This window comes from Rhinatrema bivittatum, chromosome 1 (assembly GCF_901001135.1).
Source record: "Rhinatrema bivittatum chromosome 1, aRhiBiv1.1, whole genome shotgun sequence".
NCBI lineage: Eukaryota > Metazoa > Chordata > Amphibia > Gymnophiona > Rhinatrematidae > Rhinatrema > Rhinatrema bivittatum.
Genome location: NC_042615.1, coordinates 352,260,292 through 352,275,470, shown reverse-complemented (window position 1 = coordinate 352,275,470; position 15,179 = coordinate 352,260,292). Strand labels below are relative to the sequence as shown.

The 15,179-nt window shown below is 43.6% G+C and overlaps 2 protein-coding genes across 6 annotated transcripts in view; one reads left to right on the top strand and one right to left on the bottom strand.

Moving 5' to 3' along the window:
* The window catches only part of SCARB2 (scavenger receptor class B member 2), a 180,997-nt gene extending 173,283 nt beyond the window's left edge, over positions 1-7,714 (bottom strand). Inside the window, exon 1 of the mRNA XM_029599909.1 lies at positions 7,381-7,714. Within this exon, the coding sequence (XP_029455769.1) occupies positions 7,381-7,503 (123 nt within the window). The 5' untranslated portion in view covers positions 7,504-7,714. The remainder of the gene's footprint in view (positions 1-7,380) is intronic.
* A 182-nt stretch (positions 7,715-7,896) lies between these two features.
* FAM47E (family with sequence similarity 47 member E) overlaps positions 7,897-15,179 on the top strand; it is a 184,174-nt gene continuing 176,891 nt past the window's right edge. Inside the window, exon 1 of one of the 5 annotated variants that reach the window (XM_029599863.1) lies at positions 7,897-8,261. In XM_029599863.1, coding sequence (XP_029455723.1) covers positions 8,071-8,261 — 191 coding nt within the window. In that variant the 5' untranslated portion in view covers positions 7,897-8,070. The remainder of the gene's footprint in view (positions 8,262-15,179) is intronic. The other 4 variants (XM_029599893.1, XM_029599872.1, XM_029599852.1 and 1 more) reach the window with 4 other exon arrangements.

The following is a 15,179-nucleotide window of genomic DNA, read 5'->3' as shown; positions in this document are numbered from 1 at the left end:
TATTGCAGAGAATGTTGATAAATGCAAGCCAACAGTCTCCCTGTATTCTTGTCCTCATGAACATTTAAAGAGGACAATTTTCAAAGAGATTTATCCAGCTAGATTCTCCTGTGTGAAATTTGTCCCCTCTTTAATTTGCAGCAGTGCAACCTATTGAAAATTGCTCCCCTTCTTCCCCCACCCCTAAAATAATTGAAATGTGAGGTGGAAAGGGAAATGGCTACAATACTTTGTATCCTGTGATTTGAAGTCACATGGAGGTGCAAGAGACCAAGTAAAATGCTAGACTTGAAAAAATTCTCCACCTTTTTGCTCTATTATTTCTCTTGTTCTCTGCCAGTGGCAAAGATCTTTAGAAATAAGATCTGTATTGTCCCCTTTACATGTGCATTGCTTTGAACTTTATTGAGAAAGTGTGTGCATTTGTTATTTTTTACTGTTAACTCTTCATTTTGAGTTTTTGTAAACACAGGCTTGTTTTCCCCTCTGTGTGGGGGGTAAAATGTGCAGTGCATTTTGTCATGAGACTGAAGATCTTGCCATCAATGGATCAGACCAGCATTTGTATATTGTTTTCAATAAAGTTTTGTGTTTTTCAAAAGAAAAAAAAAAAAAAAAGTCCTTGGAGATAGGCTTAATTCTGTTTTGGGGGATCTCATACATTCTGATCAGGTGGGCTTCATGAAAGGGAAGTTAAATATTTGATAACTCCAGATTATTTCACAATCTTATTCATGTTGCCAAAGACTGGATGCTCCCATGCTCTCAATGTCTATTGATGGCACCCAGTTAGAGACTCTCAACTTAAAGCATCTTTAAACATGTCTCTTTTCTAAGTGTTTGTTGCCATGGCAATTTCTGTTATAGGAATCTTTTGTGGATTATACTTTTCTCTCCTGTATTCAAGTAATGTTTTGTTTTTCTATTTGTTTGTGTTATGCTTTTGTTTTGCATTTTATGTTGCAATAAAAAGATTGAACTCCAAAGAAACAAAAAGTCTTCACCAATTCAGCCACCTGGTTTATGGACTCTGGTGTCCTTTGACCCAAAGTTGTGGAAGATTCCAGAAAGATTCCTTCCTGGGTTAACTGCTCTGGCAGCTGCATACAGATCAGAGGTGGCAGATCCAGCCAGATGAAGGCACCAACGTGGAGGAAGGTAATAGTAAGAAGTCTCCTCTTGGACCCCAAACACCTGTTCTTACATAGAGTGCGACAATGGCACCAGTCTTCAGCAATGCAACATCAACTGCACTACCAGCTCGGATAAATGGCTCTTCTTTTTCTTCTGCACTGAGCTCCATGAAGAGGGAAATGTACCCTGCGTTCAATGCTTTTGTGTCTTGCTCAAGCCCTGAACTACAGTGGATCCAGAGCCCAACAACACAGTTGTGGAGTATTGTGTGGAAGAAGTGTGAAGAGGCTAGGCGTGTGCAATTTTTTTGTATCATTTTCCTTTCATGACGTTTTTTTGCTTTTAAAATGGTTCGTTAGGGTTTTTTCGTTTTTCCCTAATTTTGTGGTTGTTGCACATTAAGTTGTTAGTGCACACTAACAGGAAACTCAAAAAGCAACAAAATGTTTGTGTTTTTTCTTTTGATTCATGGTTCCACTGAAATGAAATCATTGTCTATTTCATTGTAAATTAATGCACATCCCTAGAAGAGGCCCTGCTCTAGGATGAGGAATGGCTCCGACTTTTCACTAACTTGCAAAGTTCCTCCATCTTCCAGGTCCGTTCATTTGGGATCTTAGCAACATCCAACCTCAGTGATAGCGGTTAGCTGAATTCTGACTGGGACCAAGACATTTCTAATAGATATGGCCATCTGTCATGGACATCTTGCGGCCACAAACACAGTACATGAAGCTACTAGAAGTAGCCTTCTTGAAGCCAGACATAATTGATTTTTTTCTCCTCAAAGTTGTACTGAAAAGTGCAGTTGAAGAGCTGCTAAGACAATGAGGCAATTCAAAGGCTGAGTTAGCTGATGCAAAAACTTTAGAAAGTTGAAAAAAGACAAAAGAGAGAGATAAAGAGTAGGTACATGTCCATGGTGAACCATGAGGAATTAAAAAGAAGAGATAGATCTTAAAGTCGGTGCCCGCCTGTTCAATTCATTCAATAAATAGATCCAAAAGTCCTTAATAAATATTGAATGAATTGACCAGTCGGGCACCAACTTTCGGATCTCTCTCTTCTTTTTAATTCCCTACGACTTTGATAGACCGCCTTTCTTTCTGTTTCTTGGGTCCATGCTGAACCATGGACAAAAAAAATAAAAGCCACTTAAGAGGCTCATGAGGGAACTCCCATGCGTGTTCAGTACAAAAACTTTACTGAGCTAGAGAGAAGGGTCCGTTTGGCAGCGTCTGATGCCAATGCCCATGTGTCATGCCTAATTCAACCATGCTTCTTAACTTCTGAAATGCAACAAATCTTGGCACAGATCCTAGTTAAAAGACCAGCATGCCAGCTCAGTACTGCAATTAACAACAACACATCCAACAGCAGAATTGGATGACATTATATGTAATATAATAGGTTGCAAACAATGGTACTGTTTACATTAAAGAGTCTTTTACTGCATTTTATGATTACATATTTACAATAGACTGGATAGGCCATATGGTCTTTATCTACCTTTGAGTTTTCTGTTTCTTACATCCTACTAAGTGGATTGTTCACCTCAAGTAAAGAAATAAAGGCAAAAGAAAACAGCAGTATGCTGTATGTTTATTTCTATAATGTAAATGAATGCAGTTCTTTTCTTCACCTCCTGCCCCTCTCCACGCTGCCCCACTCACCAACACTTGGAGCAGACACAAATGCGGACCAAGGAGAAAAAGTTCCTGGCAGCATATTTCACAAAACTGTTACCAACCATCACCAAACAAAAAGGTGGCTAAACTGACAGCATGCTGCAGCGAGAGACTTGTGCAAAAAACACATAGTGCTTGTGTTAAAGAGGAAATGCTAACTCGCATCTCGGGTTTGGCCTGACTTGAAGCTCAAAGCTTTAGCACAGTTTCATTAGCAAAATGTAAAACTTCCCTTTTGGAGTACACGCCGAATGATGAATTAAAAACAGCATCGTTGGCAGTTTAGTAAGCCAGCACTGTGGCTGGTCACATGAGGCTTGCCTCAGCTGTAAATGTGAAACAATGTGATTTTATTGTTCTGCATGAAACAAACAGCTACACTTGAATGGCATTCCTTATTTAAGTTCTACTTGGAGACGATGCTTGAAATAAAAAAAATGCAGTGAACCGTTTAAAAAAAGAATTAAGAGGTGGAAGCTCAAAGCCTGTAGTTTGCACACACAATTGTTTTTTAAAATCACTGTTTTACAAAAAATGTTGTTTTGTTTTTGGTTTTTTTTAAGACACTCTGTCCTTTTACTACATACTGTGCTGAAATACTGGAGAGCCCTGGTTCTCAAATACGAAAGGGATGTGGACCTCAGGACGTTTTGGGAGATATCTGTACATATAAGCTCTGAGCACAAGTTAATAAACAGATAAGTAAATAAATTTGCACCTGTGGTTACCCTGAAAACTAGACTTGTGTGGGTGCTCAGTATCTGAACTTGGGCAACCACTGGTCAGAATATTTGTTTTTATACTGCAGAGACATTTTATAAAACGGTTTAAGCTAGGCCAAGGATAACCAAACAAGCCAAGCTAAACCGGTCTACAAAATCTCACCCAAAAGCCAGAAGGCAAAGGTATAAGAAGAGAGACTCCCTGGCATGATGTTTTTCCTTTCCTCTTTCTACCCACTTTCGGGTATTGTTGATTAGGCTATCACAACCCCACCACACTGCCTATGACCTTTACTTGGCAAATACGGTACCTCAGAGGTTTGCCATTGGTTTCTACAACCCACAGCACCTGCTCTTCCCTGCATTCAGTTATTGGCCAGGCTTGACTTTTCTCAGGGGCCAATGCAATAAGGTGTACTCTGTCCAAAATTAAGCTTTGAAATTTGTTGCCAGAGGATGTAGTCAAGGGATCTAGCATAGCACGGTTTAAAAGTTTGAATAAGTTCCTGAAGGAAAACTCCACGACTGGCAGAAGACAGCATGTAATGATAAACGGAACTTACTATGAAGAAAGAACATTGTTAAGTGGAAAGCCATAGGGATCGGTTTGGTTCAATATCTGTGAGTGATACTGCGGAAGAGATAGAAGGTAAAGTTTGTTTGTGGATGATACCTAGATCTGCAACAGAGTAGACACATCTGAAGAAGTAGAGAGAATGAAAAGTAATTTAAGAAAGCTTGAAGAGTCGTTGAAGATTTGGCAGCTGTGATTCAGTGTCAAGAAGTGCAGAGTCATGTGTCTGGAGTGCAGTAACCCAAAAGAGATGTATGTGATAGGGGGCAGGAGAGGAAATAGTGTCTGGTGATCTAAAGGCAGTGAAGCAATATGACAAGGCAATAGCTAAAGCCAGAAGAATGCTGGGCTGCATAGACAGAAGAATAGCCAGAAAGAAAGAGGAGAGATAATGCCCTTGTACAGGGTCTTGGTGAGGCCCACCTGAAGTATTGTGCTCAATTCTGGAGCCCGTATCTCAAAAAAGGGTAGAAACAGGATAGAGGCAGTCCAGAGAAGGGCAACCAAAATGGTGTGGGGTCTGTATCCAAAGACTTATGAGGAGAGGGTGAAGGATCTGAATATGTATACCCTGGAAGAGAAGCAGTGCATAGGAGACATGATACAGATTTTCTGAAAGGTTCTAATGCTGTATGATCTTCGAACCTTTTCCACTGGAAAGAAAACAGTAGAACTGGAGGGGGAGGGGGCTCACAAAATGGAATTTGGGGGGGGGGCAGAATCAATATCAGGAAATATTTCTTCACAGACAGGGGGGTGGATGCTTGGAATGCCCTTCCAGAAGAGGTGGTATGTAAACCATAAATGAATTCAAAAGGGCATGAGCTAAACACTATGGATCCCTAAAGGTTAGAGGTTGGAAATTAAGAAATTTGCGCAGAATTCCCCCCCCCCCGTGCAGAATTGCCAATTTCTGTGCAGAAAATAGCAGAGGAGACCCTGGCATGCCGTGAACATAGCGCGCGAAGACGAAGGCCCGTGTGTGCTGCAGGACGTGCTCCGCTCGCAGCAGATGAAGGCCTGGGCAGCGAAAATGGAAGGCCCCGTGTGCCGTGAAAGGAGTGTGCTCCATGCGTGGCGAAGATAAAGGCCCCGGTGAGAGAGAATGTGTATGTGTGCGAGAGGAGAGAGAGAGGGGTGTGAGAAAGGAGAGGGGAGGGGTGTGTGTGAGAGAGAGCATGGGAGTTAAGAGAGCGGTGGTGGGGTTGCTTGAGTGTGGGTTTCAGAGAGAGGGAGCCTACATGAGGAGATTGTGAAGTTGTGTATGTGTGAGAGATTGGGAGCTCGTGTGTATGAAAAAGGGATTATGTGTATGTGAGGGTGCTAGCCTGTGTGACGGGATTGTGTATGTGTGAGACAGAGCCTGTGTGAAGAGGTGCATGAGAGAGAGACATAGGTAGCCTGTGTGAGGATGTATATGTGAGAGAGAAAGGGAGCTTGTGTGGGTATGTATGCAAGAGAGAGAGACCCTGTATGAGGGGATGTGTGTGTGTGTGCGAGAGAGTGAAGGAGCCTGTATGAGGGTGTGTGTATGTGTACTAGAGAGGGAGCATGTGTATGAGAGAGGGAGGGACAGAGGAAGCCTGTGTAAGGGACAGTACTGAGAACAGTGTCAAACTCTGGGACTGGCAATAGTGGAAGGGGTTGAGCCTAGTGGTGGAGGGGAGAGATACTGGCAGGTGGAGGAGTTGGGGCCTTAGAGGGCAAAGTGGGCAGAGGAGTAGGGAGAGTGAGTGGAAGGGACACTCTTACAGTGAATTTCTAGGGAAATTCTGCTCAAAATATTTAAAATTCTGCATCTTTAAGTAATAACTTTTTTCTGTATTTTCTGTCATGTAAATTGTGTTATTTTGCCCAATATAAAGTTTGCAGAATTTTAAATTTATTGGAGCAGAATTCCCCCAGGAGTAATAGGGGTAACTAGCACAGTGAGGCAGTTACTACCCTTAACAGAAGGCGTGGGAATTACTACCCTTAACCAATCAGCCTTGATGTTTTTGACGCAACTGCAAATCACTCTCCACTTTGGCGAGGGAAGAAGGGAAAGTTGATTCATAAACAAGTCAACATTGGGCCCCAACATTTATGGTCTAGGGTACTGATATGCAGGCATTAGGGAGAAAGCACAGGGCTACTTCTAGGGCCAAGTCCGAAAGGAAAGCACATTCAAGCAACATTGTCTGAATTATCAAAAAGGCTGATCACACTGTAAAAATGTTGCTAGTAGTAATCTTGTTATGGGTTTGACAGCTGCTTGACTTGGGGGTTACCAGCACAGAGTGACATTTACTACCCTTAACAGAAACATAGGGGTAACTGCATGAAGCGGCAGTTACTACCACAAGAAACTTGCTGGGCAGAATGAATGGACCATTTGATTTTTCTGCTGTTATTACTATGTAATATTATTAGCCAGATAGACCTTGGGAAATCCTTTGTTTACCCATGGATGTGAGTAACAAGGAATGAATCTCCTCTTTGGGATTTGCAGGGTTCTTGTGGTCCAGTCTTGTCGCTGTCAGATACAGTGTGCTGGGTGTCATGGTATGAGCCAGCATGTTCTTAAAACAAGTTTTTTGACCCAGGCATTTCATATTCCTGGGAAAAACAATGACCCACATGGAGAGAGTCTCACTTAAGATGCCAGATGTAGGGCCCCCAGTCTCTCCTCAGTCAAAGATCCTTGATATTAAATGATTCCCCATTAAGACTCACCTACCTCAGTGGTAGTTATGCCCATGTGTATACATACTGCCAATTCTGAAGCAAAGTCCAGTGTGGCTTTTCCAGATTCTCCGCAAGGTGAGCTTGTTTTTGTTGGGTCCCTTTTCTTGTTATATTTCAGGAGCAACTTGCCACGCATCTCTTGCCTATTTGCTAATGGATGGTAGCGCAAAACAAGCGGTTTCCCTTTCTCCTCCCCTAGCAGTGTTTACAAGTCAACAGGTCAGCCTGCTGCTGGCCCATTCTCAGAACCTTTCCGGGGCCAGCAGAGCTCGGGGCCAGCTGCTCCTCTTGGAAGGAGAAGCAGCAGCTCGGGCCGTGCTGGCAACCTGACCGCCCTGAGCACAGAGATTATTGTTTAAACTTGCGCGCCCGCCCTTCTACCGGCGGCACACAGCGCCGGCCGCATCAATAAAATGCATCGAGATAACACAAAACAAGATACGTAAATATTAAGTGAACTAGAGCCGCGCTGCGCGTCCGTCCACCAAGCCCGGCCCGTGCCGCTCTGACAGCCAAACCCCGTGGCTCCTCTCACCTGCCGGACTCGCCTCTCCACGGCGCTCTGGAAGATGTTGGCCACCAGCAGGGTGATGCTGACTACGAGCAGGAGGACGGCCAGCGCCCCGGCGGTGTACGCGCAGCATTTCCCCTTCGCCATGGCTTGCAAAAAGCCGGGGGCCGAGAAGGGAACAGCGAGAGAGTGCGGGCCCGCTCGGCGGCAATGGTGGCGAGGGGGTCTGTGTGCAAAACACCCGGCCAGGCAGCTGCGCTTTCAGCCTCGGCGTCCCGCCCCGCACTTCCGGCCTCCGCGCGGCGGCCCTCCTCCCGGCTCTGCGCCCTGCCAGCCCTGGAGTGGGAGAGGCAAGTTGGGACGCGCCCAGGCTGTGCAAACTCACTTTGCAGACAGCAGCAAATCCGCCGCTCCCTTACTTAAAATCAGAAGACAGTGAATTACAATGAACATTTCTTTGCACTCCTTTTCATGCTTTTTTTTTTTTTCCCCAGTGTCCCGAGGCCTCCCTTGTTGCCCAGCAGAGGGGGTTCCACAAGCATAAAATAGAGCGAGTATGAGAGCAGATAACTGCCCAAACACCGTCCAGCCTGGCCAGCTCCAGCGCCTCCCCCCCCACCCCGGCTTCGCCTCTCCATTGCTGGGGGATCCTTTCCGCGCGCGCGGCCCCGGCCACCCTGGCCTCCTTTCCCCGCGCGGCTGGGCCCGGTTGCCATGGACGCGGCTTCCACGGTAACCGGCGCCCTGCGCGCGCCTGCACTTGCACACAGCCTGAGGAAGAGGAGCCGCAGGGACGGGGCCCGAGGCCCGAGGATGGAGGGGAAGGCGTCGAAGGGATCCCTGCTGGAGAGATTTCCCCCGGTTGTTCCCGACCCGGACCGCAACCCGCGCCCGCGCTTCCCCTGGTGAGCGAGAGGCGCGCGCGGGAGCGAAAAGGGAACAAGGAAGGGGGGGATGCGAGGGAGAAAACCAGCGGGCTGTGAAGGTGATGGGGAAGCCGGTCCCGGACCTGCGGGGCAGAGTCTGGTTAGGAATGGGACTCCGCCAGCGTTAAAAGTTAGTGGCCGTGAGCCAGCTCCTTAGGAAGATTAACCCTGATAGGACGTTATCGGTCACATCTTGCTGTTGTAAATAAGGCTTTACAAGGGAAAGAGGGAGTGACTCTTAATTCCAGTGCACTTTGTTTAGTCCATGAGTTGATTAGTTGTGGGATGTTCTGACATTTCACATTTCATAAGATAAAAAGTGCAATCAATTAGAAAGGTTTGTGATTTATTACGGTATGAGAAAGCTGCAATTTGTATCTAACTTTTGAAAGTAATGTTTATTGATATACTTTTGTTCTCTAATATGTAAATGGAAAAAAAAAAGTATAGGCTCAGCTACACTGCACTTCTCTTCCTTCTACTGTAATCACAAAAACACCAGTATGCTAATCTGAATACATAGCATGCACACAGATTTTATAAACATATGTATACATGCATGGAGACATACATACACAGCTTTGATATGTACATAGACTGTCAACACATGTATATATACTTGTTAAAATTGTAAGGGTATAGCAGTCATCAAAGTGATTGGGACCTGATGGTATACACTCCAGAGTTTTAAAAGCAGTCAATTACGAAATTACACATATGCCCTTACTAATTTGTAACATGTCATTAAAATCTGCCATAAAATCTGAAGGCTGGAGGTAAGCCAATAAAATGCCAATTTTAAAAAAGGGCTCATGGGCAATTCGGGAAACTAGAGGCCACTAATGCCTGACATTAGTGGCAGTCAAAATGGTAGAAACTATAATTAAGAACAGAATGACTGGGCATATGGATTGGCATGGCTTAAAGGGGAAAAGCCAACATGGTTCTAGCAAAGGGAAGTCAATCTATTAAGAGATCCATAGACAAAGGTATTTTAGCAAATAACTCACTAGTTATCTGGCTAAAATACCTTCCATCTGGAACGCAGGACCTTCCATCTGGAACGCCATACCCCCGGACCTCAGACAAGAATCTTGTCTTTTGACTTTTAAAAAAAAAACTTAAGACATGGTTATTCAGACAAGCCTTCCCCTAATCCAGGCTAGCATTGCCATACCTTTGTCTTGCCATAGATCAAAGCATATGTAGGCCTCTCTTGCACCCTCATCTCTTCTGTTGTATTCATTTTTTTTTTAGTTCTTTCCCTCCTCTGCTTTTTCATGTTCCCAGTTATATTCCCTTGTTTTATTGTAACTTTTTGCTCCTTCTGGTTAAGGTTATCCTTTTAATACCGCTGTTCCATGTAAACCGGCCTGATTTGATTGTATCAAGAAGGTCGGTATAGAAAAGCTTTAAAAAACAAACAAACAAACAAACAAACAAATAAATAAATAAATAAATGAATGATATTTGGGCACTTATCCAGCTACATTTTAGCCAGATATCTTATTATCAGGATAAAATTTAGCCGGATAATTTAATAGGAGAGTTCCGGGGCATTTTGGGGAGGAGTTACGTTAGCCTGCTAAGTTATCCAGCGAACTCTGATATTCAGAGTGAGTTGGTTAAGTTATCCAGCTAAGTCTGGTCGTGCCAAATTGCTGTCCTAAACTTAGCTGGATAAATTTGATAGCTGGCTATATTCAGTAATGCAACTGCACTATTGAATATACCTCCAAAGTTAGCTGGATAAATTTATCTGGCTAATTTGGCTATCCAGTGACTGAATATGTACCTCTAGAATTCTCTGAAGGTGTAAACAAATGTGTGGACAAGAGTTAGCTGGTTCCCATAGTATACCTGAATTTTTGAAAGTATTTGATAAAACTTCACATGAAAGAGGCTACTCAGGAATTTAAGAAGTCATGAGATTTAAATGCTTCTTCCCAGCAAGTTTGGACTTGCTGAGAAAAAGTGCTAAATCTTAAAGCAAGATAGCACAATTCTTGGAGGGTTAAACTATTACTAGCTGTTTATATTGTCTACTAGTTGTAAGGTTAAGAACATAAGAACGTGCCATACTGGGTCAGACCAAGGGTCCATCAAGCCCAGCATCCTGTTTCCAACAGTGGCCAATCCAGGCCATAAGAACCTGGCAAGTACCCAAAAACTAAGTCTATTCCATGTTACCATTGCTAGTAATAGCAGTGGCTATTTTTAAGTCAATTTAATTAATAGCAGGTAATGGACTTCTCCTCCAAGAACTTATCCAATCCTTTTTTAAACACAGCTATACTAACTGCACTAACCACATCCTCTGGCAACAAATTCCAGAGTTTAATTGTGCGTTGAGTGAAAAAGAACTTTCTCCGATTAACATAGAAACATAGAAATGACGGCAGAAGAAGACCAAACGGCCCATCAAGTCTGCCCAGCAAGCTACGCACTTTATCCATTTTTTTCCCTTTTTCTCTCTCCCACCTGTTACTATTGGCTTCCAGTACCCTCCAGCCCTAATTCCCCTCCACCCAATTTAGAGAGCAGCTCTGTATCTGCAACCAAGTGACATCCAGCTCAATTAGGGGTAGCAACCGCTGTAACAAGCAGGCCACCCCCTTGCCCCATACTCTTACCCACCCCAGTTTTTATTTTTTTGTTTTATTTTTTTTTTGGAAATAGCAGCCCTCCATCCTTCCGCTCCGTGAAGGTGGAACACCAACTACTGGCCACTGGCATCCCGCTCCGTGAATGCCTCTGTGGCTACTGCCGCTCCGTGCAGTGTTTGAATGCCACTGTGGCTACTGCCGCTCCGTGCAGTGTTTGAATGCCTCCACTTTATTCACGCCCTCTAGACTTGATGGATCCACAGTGTTTATCCCACGCCCCTTTGAAGTCGTTCACAGTTTTAGACTTCACCACTTCCTCCGGAAGGGCATTCCAGGCATCCACTACAAGAAATACTTCCTGACATTGGTTCTTAGTCTTCCTCCCTGGAGCCTCAGCTCGTGACCTCTGGTTCTGCTGATTTTTTTCTGACGGAAAAGGTTTGTCGTTGTCTTTGGATCATTAAAGTTTTTCAAGTATCTGAAAGTCTGAATCATATCACCCCTGCTTCTCCTTTCCTCCAGGGAGTACATATTTAGATTCTTCAATCTCTCCTCGTATGTCATCCTATGAAGACCCTCCACCTTCCTGGTCGCCCTTCTCTGTACCGCTTCCATCTTGTCCTTGTCTCTTTGTAGATACGGTCTCCAGAACTGAACACATTACTCCAGGTGTGGCCTCACCAAGGATCTGTACAAGGGGATAATCACGTCCCTTTTCTTACTCAATATTCCTCTCTCTATGCATCCCAGCATTCTTCTGGCTTTTGCTATCGCCTTGTCACATTGTTTCGCAGACTTCATATCATTAGACACTATCACCCCAAGGTCTCTCTCCTGCTCCGTGCACATCAGCCTTTCCCCCTCCATCGAATATAGTTCATTCGGATTTCCACTCCCCATATGCATGACTTTGCACTTCTTGGCATTGAATCTCAGCTGCCATATCTTCGACCACTCTTCCAGTTTCCTTAAATCCCGTCTCATTCTCTCCACTCCTTCCGGCGTGTCCACTCTGTTGCAGATCTTAGTGTCATCCGCAAAAAGACAAACCTTACCTTCTATCCCGTCCGCAATGTCGCTCACAAAGATATTGAACAGGACTGGTCCCAACACCGATCCTTGCGGTACACCACTTAAAACCTCTCTCTCTTCAGAGAAAGTTCCATTTACCATCACGCATTGTTTTCTGTCCGTCAACCAGTTTTCAATCCAGGTCACCATCTCAGCACTCACTCCTAAGCGTCTCATTTTATTCACCAGTCTCCTGTGCGGAACCGTATCAAAAGCTTTGCTGAAATCCAAGTAGATGACATCGAGCGCTCTTCCTTGATCCAATTCCTTGGTTACCCAGTCAAAAAAGTCAATCAGATTTGTCTGACAGGATCTTCCTCTGGTGAATCCATGCTGCCTCTGGTCCATCAATTCTCCGGACTGTAGATAGTTCACTATTCTCTCTTTCAACAGTGACTCCATTACTTTTCCCACCACCGAAGTGAGGCTAACCGGTCTGTAGTTACCAGCTTCCTCTCTGTTCCCACTCTTGTGAAGCGGGACCACCACCGCTCTTCTCCAATCACTCGGCACCACTCCCGTTTCTAGGGATCTATTGAACAGGTCGCACAGCGGTCCCGCCAGCACATCTCTGAGCTCCCTCAGTATCCTTGGATGAATCCCATCAGGCCCCATGGCTTTGTCCACTTTCAGATTCTTTAGCTCTTCCCATACATTATCTACTGTAAATGGATTTTCATCTGTTCCACTTCCCTCCAGTTTCTTGTTGTGTAGAGATGGTCCTTCTCCAGGGTCTTCTTTAGTGAACACAGAGCTGAAGTATTCGTTTAATATTTCTGCCATTTCTTCATCTCTCTCCACACATTGATCATTTCCACCTTTCAATTTCACTATACCACTTTGGACTTTTCTCTTTTCGCTGATGTATCTGAAAAATGTTTTGTCACCATATTTTATCTCCTTGGCAATCCTCTCTTCCGCTTGACTTTTTGCCAACTTGATTAATTTCTTCGTCTCCTTCAGTTGAATCAAATATTCTTCTTTGTGCTCCTCCCTTTGGGATCTTTTATATTTCTTGTATGCTGTTCTTTTAGCTTTAATTTTGTCAGCTACCTCCTTTGAGAACCAGATAGGTTTCATTTTTCTTTTGCTTTTCTTTACATTTCTAACATATAGAGCAGTTGCCTTGGCGATTGCTCCTTTTAGATTGGTCCACTGCTGATCCACATCTCTCTCATTTTCCCATCCATTTAGTTCTTCCTCTAGGTACTTCCCCATTTCCTCAAAGTCTGTGTTTTTGAACTGTAAAACTCTGGTCTTTGTGCTTCTTTTCCATATTCTTTTAGTGATATTAAACCATACCATTTGATGATCACTGGTGCTGAGGTGGGCGCCCACCTTGACATCAGAGACGTTATCTCCATTATTGAGCACTAAGTCGAGTATAGTTCCTTCTCTCGTGGGTTCCAATACCATTTGTTTGAACAAAGATACTTGCATGGCATCCACTATTGCTCTACTGTTTTTAGATTCTGCAGATGGGATTTTCCAATCTACATCTGGCATATTAAAGTTACCAATGATCACCACTTCCCGCTTCTTACCTATCTTATGGATGTCTTCAACCAGATCTCTGTCCAGCTCTTCCTTTTGGTTTGGAGGCCTGTAAACCACTCCAATATAAATGGATGCTCCATCATCTTTTTTTAGGTCGACCCATAGTGCTTCTTCCTTGCCCCAACTTCCTTGCAGCTCAGATGCTTGGATATTATTTCTGACATAAAGAGCCACACCTCCCCCTTTTCTATCCACTCTGTCCTTCCTTAACAAGTTATAGCCTGGTATTGCCGTATCCCAATCATGAGATTCTGTGAACCATGTCTCTGTGATAGCAACGATGTCCAGTTCTGCCTCCGTCATTAGGGCCTGCAGATCTGGGATTTTATTTCCCAAACTATGAGCATTTGTAGTCATAGCTTTCCAGGTACTCTCTTTAAGGTTATTGCTTTTCCTGTACTCCTTATGAGACTTTAGTTGAGATTTGTTATTCACTTCACTCTTTCCTTTTGCAGTTGTGCCATTGATGACAGAGTTATCCATCTCAATTAGCTTTTTCTTTTGGTTATGGATCTTGAAATTCTGCATGCATTGGTATTTTCTCTTTTCTGGTAACACGTCAATGTTTTTCTCTAGAACTTCTTCAGTTATTAATATAGGGAGGGCTTTATGTTCTTGTTGCATTTGATACTGTGTGTGTCTCCTTGTTACAGGTCTGATTCTACCAGAGCCCACTGTGATCCTGGTTTTTAATGATAAATGTGCCACATGCTAACTTCATGGTGTGCCCCCTAGTCTTTCTGTTATCCGAAAGAGTAAATAACATTCACATCTACCCGTTCTAGACCTCTCATGATTTTAAACACCTCTAACATATCCCCCCTCAGCCGTCTCTTCTCCAAGCTGAAAAGTCCTAACCTCTTTAGTCTTTCCTCATAGGGAAGCTGTTGTCTGTATTAGAATTGTCTGTACAGTAGGAAAATAGATTTACTTCATCTGAGAAGGTGAAAGTACTTTTCTAGGCAACTAGTTTGATTCCCACCCTCTTACCCACCCATCCTGTCTCATTTTTGGATATATAGATTATCACCCCCACTGAGAGGAACATTTTCATAATAAGTCAATTAGTCACTTAAAATAATGTTAAATTATCTCTGATTTTTAGTGATTGACTAATTTTAGTCCTGCTGCTGGTCATTCACTAGTTATCAAGTTTAAAAACCATAGATTTTGTCACCTAATAATTTAAAAAATCCTAATTACATAAATTAAGACCTACTTACTCCTTACCAGCCTTTAAGACTTTATCAGCTCAACAAATTAAGATGCAGACAGAAGACCAGCAGCGAGGCTTTCCAGTCTATTGCACTGTGTGCCACTCCTGTTTTTGAGAGGTTGTATGTGTACATTTATTTATTGATTTATTTATTTATTTTATATACCGACAGAAAGAGCTGCTGGTTCTTCGAGAACAAGTCTGATCTCTGGAGACTATAGTGACAGACTTGGAAGGGCTGAGGCAGACAGAGGTATATAGAAGAGACCTTCAGGGACACATTAGAGTGATCCCAACTTCAATCTAGCAGCTCTTGTGCTGTTTTGGAGGAGTAAGGTCACCTGACAGGAGTCTATCATTTTGGTGTGGCAGGAAGTGATCCTGCAGATAGGACCTGCCCTCCAAGTGATTCTCTATCCTCTTCCATCAAGGATGTGTCTGTCTCCA